The 16023-nt window shown below is 42.5% G+C and overlaps 1 protein-coding gene across 23 annotated transcripts in view; it reads left to right on the top strand.

Annotated features, from left to right (window-relative positions):
• CAMK2D (calcium/calmodulin dependent protein kinase II delta) overlaps positions 1–16023 on the top strand; it is a 260865-nt gene that overhangs the window by 102126 nt on the left and 142716 nt on the right. For all 23 annotated transcript variants that reach the window (XR_007356203.2, XM_048846769.2, XM_048846780.2 and 20 more), the window contains exon 3: positions 7269–7328. Coding sequence is in view for 22 of the 23 variants with exons in the window: in XM_048846769.2 (XP_048702726.1) it covers positions 7269–7328 (60 nt within the window). In the remaining variant the exon portion in view is untranslated. The remainder of the gene's footprint in view (positions 1–7268; positions 7329–16023) is intronic.

The raw sequence follows: 16023 nt of genomic DNA, 5'->3' as shown, positions 1-16023 counted from the left end.
TGAAAACCCGCCCTCTTGGTTGCTTCTAAATTCCCTGTAAGCCACCCACCCTCCCCCCTTCGATCACAGCTTGCTTGCAAAGAAAATAAAGTCACTATCGTTTAAAAAACGTGTTCTTTATTAATTGATTACAAAAATAGGGAGATAACTCACAAAGTAGCCCGGGTGGGGTGTGGGAGGAGGTTAGGAGGGAAGGAAAAGGCTACTTTAAAACTTCTTGAATGACAGCCTTCTGTTGCTTGGGCTGTCCACTGGGGTGGAGTGGTTGGGTGCCCCGCCCGCATTCTTGGGCATCTGGGTAAAGAGGCTATGGAAATTGGGGAGGAGGGAGAGCGGTTAAACAGGGGCTGCAGCGACAGTCTGTGATCCTGCTGCCGTTCATAAACCTCCACCAGACGTCGGAGCATGTCCGTTTGATCCCGCAGTAGCCCCAGTGTTGCCTCATACCTCCTCTGATCGTCCAGCCACCACCTCTCCTTACGTTTATCGGTCACTTTCCTGTACTCTGCTATTGTGTCCCTCCACACATTCTGCTGAGCTCTGTCAGTGCCGGACGACTGCATGAGCTCAGATAACATTTCATCGCACATGCTTTTTTTTTTTTGGCCACCTTATCTGAGATAGCCTTTGGTATGGAGGAGGGGGGCTTGAAACATTTGCAACTGCTGGAGGAAAAAAAGGAGTGAAGTATTTAAAAAGATACATTTTACAGAACAATGGCTATACTCTTTCATGGTGAACTACGCTATTCACCTTACATAGCACATGTGATTTTGGTACAAGGTTGCATTTTGTATCTTATATTGAGTGCTTGCGGCTTTGGTGTTAGGTCACACACGCAGTGCCAGGCAACAGAATTCAGCTTGCAGGTGGCCATGGTAAGCCACAGTCTTTCGGCTTCTGCAACCTTCGTAACAGCAGCACCCTCCTCTCCCATACCAGGCAAAGCACGTTGAGTTGGCCATTTAGTGCTGCAGTTTTCCTGTTAACGTGCAGCAGCAGAAACCAAACTAACCCCCACACCATCCAGTTCTCTGGGATGATTGCTTTACCCCTCACCCCACCACGTGGCTGGTATCAGGGAAGATCCCTGCTAGCCAAATGCAAACAGCTCAGCACCAATGCCCCCCCCCCCCCCCCAACCTCCCACTGCGTGGCTAACGGCAGGAAGGATTTCTTTTCAGCCACAAGCAAACAGCCCAGTAGGAACGGCCACCTCTGAATGTCCCCTTAATTAAATTCCCCTATTTCAACCAGGTTACCATGAACAATATCACTCTCCTGAGGATAACACAGAGAGATAAAGAACGGATGTTGCTTGAATGCCAGCAAACACCGGGACCATACGCTGCCAGGCTTTGTCATGCAATGATACCAAATTACTTGCTACTAGCATGGCGTGGTAAAGTGTTCTACCATGGAGGACAGAATAAGGCTGCTCTCCCCAGAAACCTTCTGCAAAGGCTTTTAGAGTACCTCCAGGAGAGCTTCATGGAGATGTCCCTGGAGGATTTCCGCTCCACCTCCAGACATGTTAACAGACTTTTCCAGAAGCAGTACTGGCCACGAATGCATCCCAAGTTCTCAGGGCTACTTAATCATTAAAAAACACTTGCTTTTAGAAACATGTATTATATTTTAAAAGGTGCAATCACCAGAGGTCCCTTCTTCAGCTTGGTTGGGTAGGGAGGGTATTTCAGTCAGGATGATAACAAGATCCTGGCCGTCGGGGAGAACGGTGTGCTGTGTGCTCTCGTCAAGCTCCTCCTCCTCCTCATGTTCCCCATCCTCAAAATCCTCAGGCATGGTGGAGAGTACCCCATCGTCGGAATCTATGGACAGGGGTGGGATAGTGGTGGCGGCCCCCCCCCTAGAATTGCATGCAGCTCAGCGTAGAATCGGCATGTCTGGAGCTCTGTCCCGGAGCGTCCATTTGGTCACTCAATTACAGACCTAAAAGTTGCAATTCTTCAGCAAAAAAACTTCAAAAACAGACTCCAACGAGAGACTGCTGAATTGGAATTAATTTGCAAACTGCATACAATTAACTTAGGGTATTTCTACACTACGAAATTAGGTCGAATTTATAGAAGTCTGTTTTTTAGAAATCGGTTTTATATATTCGAGTGTGTGTGTCCCCACAGAAAATGCATTAAGTGCATTAACTCGGTGGAGTGCTTCCACAGTACCGAGGCTAGAGTCGACTTCCGGAGTGTTGCACTGTGGGTAGCTATCCCACGGTTCCCGCAGTCTCTGCTGCCCATTGGAATTCTGGGTTGAGATACCAATGCCTGATGGGGCTAAAACATTGTTGCGGGTGGTGCTGGGTACATATTGTCAGGCTCCTGTTCGTTCCCTCCCTCCGTGAAAGCAAGGGCAGACAATCGTTTTGCGCCTTTTTTCCTGAGTTACATGGATGGAGCCCGCTCAGCTCACTGTCACCGTATGTCTCCTGGGTGCTGGCAGACGCGGTACTGCATTGCTACACAGCAGCAGCAACCCATTGCCTTGTGGCAGCAGACGGTGCAATAGGACTGGTAGCTGTCATCGTCATGTCCGAGGTGCTCCTGGTCGCCTGTGTGAGGTCGATCAGGAGCGCCTGGGCAGACATGGGCGCAGGGACTAAATTTGGAGTGACTTGACCAGGTCATTCTCTTTAGTCCTGCAGTCAGTCCTATTGAACCATCTTATGGTGAGCAGGCAGGTGATACGGATTGCTAGCAGTCCTATTGCATCATCTTCTGCCGGGCAGGCAAGAGATGAGGATGGCTAGCAGTCCTATTGTACCATCTTCTGCTGCTATGAGATGTGGATGGCATGCACCGTCTACTGCCAGCCAAAGATGTAAAAGATAGATGGAGTGTATCAAAACAAGAAATAGACCAGATTTGTTTTGTACTCATTTGCAACCCCCCCCCGCCCCCGCCCCCCGTCTAGGGGACTCATTCCTCTAGGTCACACTGAAGTCACTCACAGAGAAGGTGCAGCGAGGTAAATCTAACCATGTATCAATCAGAGGCCAGACTAACCTCCTTGTTCCAATAAGAACAATAACTTAGGTGCACCATTTCTTATTGGAACCCTCCGTGAAGTCCTGCCTGAAGTACTCCTTGATGTAAAGCCACCCCCTTTGTTGATTTTAGCTCCCTGTAAGCCAACCCTGTAAGCTGTGTCGTCAGTCGTCCCTCCCTGTGTCAGAGCAACGGCAAACAATCTGGACAGGTGCAGGTTTACATCAATTTAACGCTGCTAAATTCGACCTAAAGTCCTAGTGTAGACCAGGGTTTAGGCTTGAATAAAGACTGGGAGTGGATGGGTCATTACACAAAGTAAAACTATTTCCCCATGTTTATTCCCCCCCGCATCCCCCACTGTTCATAGAATCATAGAATATCAGGGTTGGAAAGGACCTCAGGAGGTCATCTAGTCCAACCCCCTGCTCAAAGCAGGACAAAACCCCAGTTTTTGCCACAGATCCCTAAATGGCCCCCTCAAGGATTGAACTCACAACCCTGGGTTTAGCAGGCCAATGCTCAAAGCACTGAGCTATCCCTCCCCTCTCCTGTTCCTCAGACGTTTTTGTCAACTGCTGGAAATGGCTCACCTTGATTATCACTACAAAAGGTTCCCCCCCCCCGCTCTCCTGCTGGTAATAGCTCACCTTAAGTGATCATTCTCGTTACAGTGTGTATGGTAACACCCATTGTTTCATGTTCTCTATGTATATAAATCTCTCCACTGTATTTTCCACTGAATGCATCCGATGAAGTGAGCTGTAGCTCACGAAAGCTTATGCTCAAATAAATTGGTTAGTCTCTAAGGTGCCACAAGTACTCCTTTTCTTTTTGCGGATACAGACTAACACGGCTGCTACTCTGAAATCTCCTCATACAGCGATCAGATCCAGTACCTCCCATTCAGTCCATGCTGGAGCTCTCTTTCGATTCTGGGACTGCATGGTCACCTGTGCTGATGAGCTCGCCTGGCCAAACAGAAAATGAGAGGAAAAGTTCCTGGGGCTTTTCCTGTACACCTGGCCAGTGCATCAGAGTTCAGAGCGCTGTCCAGAGCAGTCACAATGGTGCACTATGGGATAGCTCCCGGAGGCCAATACCTTTCAAATTGCATCCACACTAACCCTAATTTGAAATGGCAATGTCGATTTCAGCGCTAATCCCCTCGTTGGGGAGGAGTACAGAAATCGGTTTTAAGAGCCCTTTATATCAAAAAAATGGCTTCGTTGTGTGGACGGGTGCAGGGTTAATTCGATTTAACGCGGCTAAATCCAACATAAACTCGTAGTGTAGACCAGACCTAAATGATTTGTGGTAGAGAAGGAACTAGAGAGGTGGTCAGTCCACACCATCTCTTACATCCTTGTGAAGGAGAAGAGCAAGAGTGCAGGTGCAGACCAATGGACACTTCTTGGAAGAGTCTTCTGGTTCTTGGTGCACATGTGTACTGCACAGTGAAATACAGATAGGGACTACACATTTCGAAGATCTTGTTACAATAAGGTCAGTAACTTGAGGCCTTACAGGACCTCAGATTGAAAAACACAGAGGACAAAAACCACTGGAAGCAAAGAATAATTAACTAAGTGCCTGCGGAAGGGCCCTGTTCAAATGCTAGGCAGCATCATGTCACAAATAGGAGCATGTCCAACAGGTTCTGGAGCTACGGCTATAGTGGAGACAGCCTGCAGGACTGTCGGGATTTTCCCAAAGCTACAAGAAGAATCAACCAAAGCTATGGCCACAGAGAGGGTCGATAGATATCTGCCAGCTACCATTGTTGTGTCTGCCCATAAAGACACTTCTCTGTACTGGAAGGTGAAGAGTGATATGTGGCCAGCCCTGTTTCATGTAGCTATTTAACACTTAAGCTGTCTCCCCGTAAGTGTTTACTTCAGCTGTCTTTTTAGCACATAAGGTGCTTTATTCTGTTAAAGGCATACCTCTCTCCCTGCAGGCACTGTCTTCGTTAAAATACACACATGCCTGAATCCATATGATTACTAAAGCTAGGCCATTCAGCTGGTGCTAGTGGTGTTGAAGAACAGGACATGGAGGAGAGGGATAATATGAAGAAACACTTTGAGCACTAATAACAAATATGGTGCATCTTGTTCAGCCCTATACAGAAAACCTTTCAGTGAAAACCTTCATGTACACACAGCAGGCATTGTATTTTTTGGTCACCATTTTAGTTGATTTAGTAAGTGGGGGCCAAAGAGAGAAAGAGAGAGAGAGAGAGAGAGCTAGCCTCAGTGGTCGGGAGTTGATTCCACTTGGCAGACAGACAATATCAAAGACAACCTAGAACTAGTGTCAGTCAACAGCTGTTTCTATCTTACTTTTTTCTGGCTCATTTGACTGTACTGCAGTTGATTTTCCTTTTTCTGCATATGAGATCAGCAAAGGGGAGCTTGGAGTGATTCCATTTTCCAGTTTACTGTTTATCTATTATACTCATTATATTTTCCTTTGTATGCATTTTCATATTCCCTTGAACATCTGCACACTGGCTTATGAGGCCAAGCAACAGTGAGACTGCTGCTAAAGTGGACTCTGCTCTGGAAGAAAGAGGAGGCTATAACACTTTGTAAACATGATGATGATGACATGAAAAGATCTATAGTTTAATTTATGGGCCTTAGTTTATATAGCAACATAGTTGCCCTTGAGCAGCAGCATACTGTGTGTAAGATGCTGTTGATATGACATCCAGTGTTTGTGAGACAGATGTTGATGCTCTTCTGTTACTGATCCTGTTGCTGTTGTCAGAGATGGATAATTTAATTTGTTGACCTCAAGTTGTGTTCAAAGATGTGGTCATATATCATGTCATCTTGTTACTCCACAGCTATAAAACAATTGTGCTTTACATCATTCTACTACAAAAACACAAACAAGTAGAGGAGGAGGGATTATGACGAGGAATTGGTCCACATCAATTAAAAGGAACAAATGAAGGGAATTTCCTTCCATTTGTCTCTTTGGAAGTTTTTCCCTTCAGGACCCTAAAAGCAAGATTACAAGGTCCATCAGAAAAATATATTTCTCCAGCCATCTGATATCTATAACTTTTTATGAACCAGTTCTTTGTTTGTTTGTTAGGCTGTGTTGGCCCACAGGGATCACATTAGAGCAGGGATCGGCAACCTTTGGTACGCGGCCCGTCAGGGAAATCCGCAGGCAAGCTGGGACGGTTTGTTTACCTTCAGTGTCTGCAGGTTCGGCTGATCGCAGCTCCCACTGGCCATGGTTCGCTGTTCCAGGCCAATGGGGGCTGCGGGAAGTGGTGGCCAGCACATCCCTTGGCCCGTGCGACTTTCCACAGGCCCCATGGGTCTGGAATGGTGAACCACACAGCCAGTGGGAGCTGCGATCAGCCGAAACTGCGGACGCTGCAGGTAAACAAACAATCCTGGCCCGCCAACGGATTTCCCTGATGGGCTGCATGCCAAAGATTTCCAACCCTGCATTAGAGCAACCCATAACAAAGAAACACCTTTTAGCCATTTATTCTTAAGAGGCTAACAGGTAATCAGCTTAACTGAGAAGTAGTGTAATATAGGCATTGTGGGGGGGATGCTGCTGTTGGTCATTTAGCTACTGAATCCTCCTACGGCATCACTGTGGTAGTAAAAAGAAAAGGAGCTCTTGTGGCACCTTAGAGACTAACAAATTTATTAGAGCTTAAGCTTTCGTGAGCTACAGCTCACTTCATCGGATGCATACAGTGGAAAATATAGTGGGGAGATTTTATATGCATTTTATATGTTGGTAGAATGCCCTAGCATGTTGAAAAGTGTTCTCTTTACAATGGAATATTAGCACTTCATTGGTGATGTACTGAGTAACTTAGGCAGCACTGAAACACATCATAGTCTAGGATTAGAATCCTTCTAAAGATTCAGGGCTGTCTTCATTCTGATTAATTCTATAATCATAGTTTATTATCTGATAATTATAGGTCATGGTGTGAATACGTCCCATTTCCCACTGAGTAGGCAGCTTGATTTTCTAAAACCACTATAAGTTGAGCAGCTAGGCAAAGCAAGGGGTGGATGTAGTACCTTGATTCAGTGTGACATACAACTTAAATGTACAATCATGGTGATTCTAAGTAGGAGAAGGAGGATACATTTTAACCACCATGTCGCATACTGTACCATATGTTTTTCAACACTCAGTACCATATAGAATGATGTGCCTTTTCATGATTAAACAAAAAATTTATGGTTGTGTTTCTCTTTCTTGCAGATCACCAGAAATTGGAAAGGGAAGCTAGAATCTGTCGCCTTTTGAAGCACCCTAATATTGGTAAGAGAATGTAATCACTTTATATGGTGTGTGTCAGTACAGAAATTAAAAGAGAAAATACAGAATAGCTTCATAGAGGTAGAAAGTTGGGGGAAGTTAAATGAAACAGCTGGCAAAGAAGGTTCCTTTATACAGCGGAGTTCCTTCCAAACTCATAATGCTCCCCTGAGATGTGGTGTCCTATGGGGTGGTCACTTCCAACCATCCATACTGACTTCATCTCCTTGAGCTCGTGTTTGGTGCTTTTATGATTTGTGTCACTGTGTTGAGGATGTATATAGAAGAGTAAACCCCTTCCTCTCCTCACTGTTGTGTCCCTGCATTCAGGCATTCACAGTAGAGGCTGCCAAAGATTTTGATTTGGGTTGCTTGTTGTCTTGAAAGTGTGAACCAATAGGAACTGATGATAACTTTGTAGGCCATGAGGAATCACACTCTGAGGATGACTGAGACCCTGGTTTATCTGCCAGCAGTTTCAGTGCACATCTATGAATCTTCACCTGAGCCAACTTTAGGCTACCTCAGTAGTCCAGCAGCAAAAGTATGATTTTGTGTCATACTCAGTAATGTCTCCTCCCCTTTAATGGCAATGACAAAGTGTAAAAAACAAAACATACAAACAAAAAAACTCAGAAACCACAGCTCAAAATGGAGATTGGAATCACTCAAAAATCCCTATCAAAATTTCAAACAAAAAACAGGAAGCTCAAAGATACGGAGACAGGAGGACTCCCCTGAACAGTTTAAAACTTTTAAAAAGTTTTGGTTAGATACAGTTTGTTGCTTCTTTACTGTTCCCAAACCAGTTTGCCCATCCCTTGCTATAGTAAAGCAATGTTGAAGCCAAGGAAGATGATTAAGAAGAAAATGTAAACAGTAATTGCTATGAAATAAGAAGAGCTAAAATCCACAAAGGACTGTTGAAATATATGATTGCATGTGATTAAATTATTTTGTTCCATTGAATAGTTTGAACCAATATTATTATTGAATGCTGTCCAGCTGTTCTATTAGAGTTATTACAGCAAGTAAACATACAGCTGGAAAACACAGAAGGGTTGTAGTTGTTGAGGAGACACTGTTGATGTTCCATAAGATGGCACAGAAGAAATTCCATGCTGTGCAACCTACTCTGAAATAGGTAATTCAGTCAATGAATCACATAATAGAGTACACTTTTTCTTCTAATTGGCTGTTCAGTTTGAGAAAGAATATCAGGATTCAGAATCTTATGAGAGAGGCTGTTTGTTTTCATGTTGTAGAATCTCCATGAACACTATCAAGTCACTGAAACGTATCTACTCCCCTTTCCCTATAACAGAATATCCTGCTGAGCATGGAGAGTGTGTGTCTGCCAGAGAACTAGTTTTATATCCATCCTAAAAGCTCTCAAGTATTAAAGTACCTTGTTTGTACAGCTGAATGAAGAAGTTTGCTTTTAGTTCTGGTCTCTATCTTGGAGTAAGATCATAGAGGCCGTTTCAAGAGTAGAAAAAAATTCTGTACATTTACAAAGACTCTGATTTTCAAAAGTGGGAGCCTAAAATTAGGCTTCTAAATCCACATTTAGGCATCTAAACTAGAGGTTTGCAAACTTCATTGCTAAAGCAGGCCAAACTGTAAACCCAGCTGGACCCCATGTCCCCTCCCCATAAGTATTTTGAGTACCTGTTTGGCGAGGGTCCTACTAATGGGAGAGAGAGGCCTGGCTGGGGGGGACTGGCCAAAAATAGGAAGGGATGAGGGATCCTGTGAGGGTCAAGCAGACTGGAGTGGGTTGAGGATTTTCTGGTTTTCCAGTTTTTACCAAAATCAATAGGATTCTGCCCAATGAAGCCTAGAATATTCCCTGAAATTTTGGAATTGATCAGATAGAAAGTTCAAAAGTCATTGTACGACATGCAGACAGAAAGGCCATCAAGCTGAAAGCAAGGCTTGCCTCCCTTGACAAATACACAACCTCATTCTCATATGTGCTCAGCAGCCAGCAGCTCCCATGGACGTCAGTCTCTGGGGAGCTGTTCAAATCTTTTGCAAATCAGGCCACTTATTTGGGTGCCTAAATGGAGAACTAGGAGCCTAACTTTAGGGTCCTACTTTTGAAAACTTCGGTGCAAAGTTTCCAGAAATCATAATATGTGGAAATCCTTTTTCTGCTCCTGCTTTTTTGGTTTAGCAGCTGTTGATTTAAACATTTGTTATCCACATTACTTAAAAGTAAATTAAATACTCTGAAAGGTGGGAGTTTCAAAGGCATCTGAAGGACTTGGGCATCCAACTCCCACTGACTTTCAATGTGTGCCTTACTCCTTAGGTACTTTTGAAAATTCCATTCAAAGTTGTAATGTGGATGTGACAAAAAAACACTGTAAAATTGGAGAAGTCTCACTTACGTTTCTATTGGCAGCCAATCTTATTTTTGGGCCTATTGTTGACTGGGGTGGGATTTCCAAAAATGCTAAATGTTAGCCTTATTCTGATCCAATTGAAGTTAATGGTAAAACTTCAGTGGAAAGTAGAGTTAGATCAGTGCTGAGTGCATGATCTTGTAAGTTAGACTAGACTTATGTCCGTAACTGAATATGTCCGACTTATGTAACTGAAGCTGCGTCATGCTTAGAATGTAAAAAGATATGTTAATAACATATAACAAGACATATATTGTATGTATGCTAGACTGAATCTTTTAGTTTAAAAGGAAAAACTGCTGCCCTATGTACTTATAAATATAAAATCTAATGGGCAACAGTCCCTTCAGCCTATAGCTTTGGACATTACAGCATGCTACCAGTGAAGTTCTCCTTATAAACAGTATAAAAATTCAGTTTAAACACTTCTACTCCTAAAATTCTCTCTTGATCAGGAAGAATATGTGATAGTATCACAATAAAATTTAATTTCTGAAAATGTTTTCAGAACTTATTTTTAGCAGGCTTTGTCATGACTATGAAATCTGGTAGTAATGTGTTAACATTTACATATGGAAAGGAGTATATTGATGAGTATGAATACATTGTTTTTTTTTTATGAGCTCTAGCCCATTTAATCTGTGAAGGACGATGGCTATATTAAATTTTATATTTTCTTCTGCCCTTCATTTTTCTCTGAGTGATGTACAGCTCCTGAATTGATCGGAGCCCAGACAATAATGGGTTCTTCTGAAAAAGAAAAGTTGCTGCTACAGCAAATATCTAAATTAAGGTGCTGAAATGATTCTTGAAAATGCAGTCTGCAGAGAAAAGCAGACTTCTATTTTAATATATTATTTCCCTTCTCATAAGACTGCAAACATGGTGGGGGTCTTTTTGTGGTTTTTTTTAGTTAGGTTGGTTTTTCATAACTTGCAGTTTTTTTGTGAATTAGTGTATGTCCCTGTCTTTCCCTTGTTAGAATTAAATTATCCGTTCTCTTCTCTTTCAGTCCTGGGTAAGCGAGTGGCCTGGTTTTACAGCCTCAAAACTTAAAAACTTCAAGAAACAGTTCAGAACAAAAATCCCTTTTATTATTTTTTTAAGTTGCTTTTGCCTGTTCTTAACTGACAGTAACTGAAGTGCCATTTTTTATTGTTCATTTCATTAAATCTCCCTTCTGAAATTGAGCTTTTTTGTCATAAATGTCAACATTTGATTTGTTTATTTTTCTAAAACAATATCTAGACTATATTAAGGTCTGTACAATTTATTTTCTTTCATATTTGTGAACAAAGCCTTACTGATTTATTTTCTGACCAGACATATGTTTAAAAAAAAACAAAATAATGCCCTTCTTAATTCCCTTTCATGATATTTTTCTTTATAATCAGATCAAAATAGCAGGGCGTTGATAAAGCAGCTTTTAAAATTCCAGCCTAACTGTAACCTAGAAATACATTCATCATTTTTTTTTTTTAGTTACAAACAAATGGTATTTCTCTTAAAAGGGGACTGATGCAGGAAACCAAAATGTAGACCACTGGCAACATACGAGAGAACCTTTATTTTTTGCTTATGTCTTTTCACAAAAAATAATTACTGGTGTCAAACCTTTGTAGGAGCATTTAATTGTCCTACATTACACTTCTAAGCAGATGTCCACTAGGAAGCTATCTGGAGAAGTCTATTAATTAGTTTAAATTCTGTGACAATAGAGAAGGGTCTAGAACAGGGTTTCTCAAACTTCACTGCACCGCGACTCCCTTCTGACAACTACAATTACTAGAAGACCCCAGAAAGGGGGACCGAAGCCTGAGCACCCCCACCATGTGGGGTGCCGAAGCTTGAGAGCTTCAGCCCTGGGTGGTGGGGCTTGGACTTTGCTTTAGGACCGGGCCCCAGTAAGTTTAACAACAGCCTTTGGGGTCTGACCCACAGTTTGAGAACCGCCGGTCTAGATGTGTAGTTTTGATTTCCTGAAAATGTGCGTCTCCCCTGCCTCTACACGAGGCTGTGTTCATATAAGGATTGTCTCTGGCTACCGACAGGAGCTACATCTGAGTGCTGCACTACTGTAGACATCCCGATCTATTCACTGCACAGCTAGCCGTATCTGTTCTTCAAGTGCTGGCCCCATGTGTATTCGACTGTAGGTAGGAATGCGCTTGATGCATGTGGAGCTGGAGAATTTTGGAAGCAGTGCCTGTTGGTCCACACATTGCCTCAGTCTCCTTGTGCATCTGACTGAGGAGATAAAGGGTAGTTTGGACCAACCACCTCTCCAGTTCCTTCTCGCTGCCACTGAGGAGATAAAGGGTGGGTCGGAACCTTCATTGTCCAAAGCTTCGTCTTTATTCCTTTATCTGTAAATAGTTTTAAAAATATTGTGTTCTGATGCAGTACAGAGCATCTTTTCTGGGAAGGAGTCCACTAGAAAATGCTATTTTGCCAAGTGGGGACATTTTTCTGTATGGGCCATCAAAGACTTGTAGCCCCCCAAGTTTTCTTCTTTTGGACTATATGCTTTCCCGAAAGATAGCAGGCTTGTCCATGAGCTCCTTATGGGTCCACTTTGCAGCAATCGGTGCATACCATTCACCTTAAGAGGGTTACTCAATCTTCACCCACTCACTGACTAACAGATTCTGGAAAGGCCTAATTGGAACCTTTCTGCCAATAGAAAAGCAAGCTCCTCAATGGGACTTAAATTTTCTTATTTCGGTACTCACTATGCCTCCCTTTGTACCATTAGCTTCTTGCTCCATGTCTCTCCTATCCATTAAAGTTACATTCCTGGTAACAATCATCTCAGCCACGAGGGTTGGTGAGCTTGGAGCGCTGATGGAGGATCTTTCTTCTACTATATTCCATAGGGACAAAGTTTCATTATATGTGCACCCTCAGTTCACCTCCACAGTAGTTTCAGAGTTTCACCTAAACCAGTGAATTCACTTATCTGTGTTTTTTCAAAAATGTCACCCATCCTCATGCTCAGGCTCCATTCCTTTAGTGTTCAGCGAGCTTTTTGGCCTTTTACCTGTAGAGAACAAAACCCATCAGAAAGTCTCCTGGGCTATTTGTCACCATAGTGGAAAGAATTCAGGGTCAAGCTATATCCTCTCAAAGAATCTCAAGATGGATTTTGGGCTGTATTTTGCTCTATCAGATGTTTATTCTTCCTCCCCTTCATGGGGTAAGGGCTCATTCCATGAGGGCACAGGCTATGTGTATGGCATTGCTTCAAGAAGTGCCTCTACTTGATATTGGCAAAGCAGCTGTGAAGATCTATCTACACATTTGTAAGGCATTATGCTTTAGTTCAGGACCATATCACTGATGCATCCTTTGGAATGGTGTTCCTTCATTCAGCTCTGCCACCTGCATCCTCGGACCCTCCTCCTACTGGAGTACTGCGTGTTAGTCACCCACAGTGGAATATACATAGGGACCAGCACTCAAAGAAGAGGAAGTTACTTACCTTATTTATAGTAACTGGAGGTTCTTCAAAATGTAGTCCGTATGTGTATTCTACTACCTGCCCTCCTTCCCCACTGCTTTGGATCATCTTGTGGTTCACAGCAGAGAAGGAAATGGAGAGGTGGTGTTTCCGCCCCACCCTTTATCTCCTCAGTCAGGGGCACAAGGTGAGCCAAGTTACATGTGCAGACCAGTGGACACTGCTTTTAAAATGCTCAGGCTTCAGGGTCATGGAGCGCATGCATAGCCACAGTGGAATACAGATAGGAATCACTCATCTCCTGTTACTGTACTTTAAGGTAAGTAACTTCCTATTCTTTGGGGCTCTAAGCCCCTTCTCCCGCACCAGTCCACCAAAGATATTCTTTGGTGCTCCTAGTGTCCTCTACTCCCCTCCATAGCTGCTCTTTTAGGGCTCCAGGTTCCTTCTAACCTCTTGTCCCCCACCCCACCACATCATTTTAAGGGCTTCAGGCCTCCCTTACAGTGTCTTGCAGAAGAAAATCAGATAAAGGGTTAATTCTCTTTTATTAGCAGAGCTCCGGCAGTTTGCTTTATACATGAATAGGTTGTACACTAGACTGATCTACAGCAGTGCTGGTTTCTCACCACAATATGATGGCCTGAGTCAACAGATCCTGGTGAATTTAAAGTGACTTTGAGTATCTCAGATCAAGGCCTCAAAACGTTAAGGGTTCTACTAACTAGCGGAACCCATGGAGATCCCACAGCTCCCCAAACAGTTACCTCTCCCCCTGTAGTGTCCTCACTCTTACTGCAGATGTATTATTTGGGGAAAGCCCAGAAGCCAAGAACCAGTAGAGTTTCTGCTCTGCAGCCAGATCTCTTTCTGTGACTGCCCTTTTGTGCAATAACTTAACGAGGACCCCACATTGCCTCAGAACTTTCTAAAAAAATAGTCCGGCTGGCTGGCTGGCTGGCAGGCAGAAAATCTTGCTTTTTGTTTCAGGACATTGGGTCATCAGACTGTTTGTAAAAACCTAGGACTGTCCCAGACAAATCAGGACCACACGCTCCTTCAGAACCCCCCCTAGTTTATGAAACTGGCATATGCTGTTTAATCAGCTAACAGCAAGCCAAACCAAGTTGGACAGGACATTGTTTGAAACATTTGCTTAACAACAGATTTCTCGTCATTGACCTTTTACTTCGAAATTTCTACTGTATATCCAGTTTATACCACTAGCCAGACCACATTCTTCAAGTGCTACATGTACAGTGGAGCCAGGGACAAACAGCTTGTGTTGGTGTTCTGCGAAGCAAAAGATTTCCAATTAATATGTCATGAAATTCATTGGTCTTAAGTAGTAGAAATAAATCCTGACTATGAAAAATGTTAATTGGGTGAGAGATAAGCTCAGGATATTCAAAATTCTCATGCACATGTGAACCATGAAACTTTTTAGTTTAAGGTATAAATTGCCAAGGTTGTAAATTTTCAGTGAAGAAAGTCTCAGAGCAGGCAGTTGCACTGTTTTGAAAAAGAAGCAAGTCATAGATGCTGAAAAATTAAATGATCTTCAGATCATTTGGGAATACTGGTTAGTTTTAGCTGGGATTAAAGCTATGTAATAACTAATTTTTTCATATCACTGGCAGTTCTGACAAACTGAAAGAAAATATTGGCGAACCAAAAAGTAAAAAAAACAAACAAACATTTAATTTGACCCAAAACAAAACCCTTTGTTTCGATTTTGATATTTTTTAAAGATTTTTTTTTAAATAAATTTGAAGGAAATTTTGAAATTGTCATTTTGAATTAAAAAATGTAAACGTCACTTTGAAAATGTCTAAATAAAACAACTCAGTTTTTTCAGATTCTTTTTCAACTAAGATAACTTGGCAAATTTTAAACAAATTTGAGAAATGTTTTGGTCAACTTGAATCTGTATTTTTCTTCAAAATAAGTTTTGGTGGAAACATTTATCTCAGTGCTAGCTGGGATTAATTTAGTAGGGATGCCTTTTTTTTTTTTTAAACCATATTGATAAAATAAAAAAAAAGTCTGTTTTCCAAATCTTTTATTAGGATTCACCTCCAGGTATAAGAACAGAACATTATCCATTGAGCCCACTGGTTATTAGGGATGATTTGTAATATTTATTTATAAAAACCTGGGAATCCACTTAAGTGTTGGTGTCTCATACTGTTCATTTCAGCACCTAGCTGATAAGTGTTGAGAGGTGCATTAGGGCGTGTCCACACAGAGACTTAATGCACAGCAAGCTGGAGTGTGTATGAACAGTGCACTAGTCTGACGTGCACTAGCTAGCCATGTACTGAAAGTTCCATAGTGTGTTTTGACTTACTGCTGTTTCAAACTGCACTACAGAACTTACAGTGCATGGTAACAGGGTCCACATGGCAACTTAGTGCAATACAACAGGCTAATACACTAGATTTACTCCCCGTCTTGATAAGGACTAAGTGTCTGTGTGGACAAGCCCTTAGAAATGCCTAGATAGATTTCTTTGCAATATCAAAATGTTGTGTACGGTGCGATGAAAGTTTAACAGCATTCAACACTATCATTTCATCTGCCTTTATCTGCAGGTTCCAAGCAGCTTTATAATGTCACCTACAGAAAAAATTAAATCACGTTCTTTTTAGTGAGTTAAAAGTAGTATCAATTCCACCGCCAACCCCCACCCCCATGTCCCTCAGTCCCATTACCATTTCATGTGGTTTTACAGCCACATTTTCCTATTAAAAAAAGGGCCTGTGTCTTCTGTTGTATGAAGGACCCATAGAAATCAAAGGAGAAATGGACTATGGTGAAAAAAAAA

The sequence above is a fragment of the Caretta caretta genome, chromosome 4, assembly GCF_965140235.1.
Source record: "Caretta caretta isolate rCarCar2 chromosome 4, rCarCar1.hap1, whole genome shotgun sequence".
Taxonomy (NCBI): domain Eukaryota; kingdom Metazoa; phylum Chordata; order Testudines; family Cheloniidae; genus Caretta; species Caretta caretta.
The sequence above is the reverse complement of the archived record's forward strand: the minus strand, read 5'-3'. Positions and strand labels throughout refer to the sequence as shown.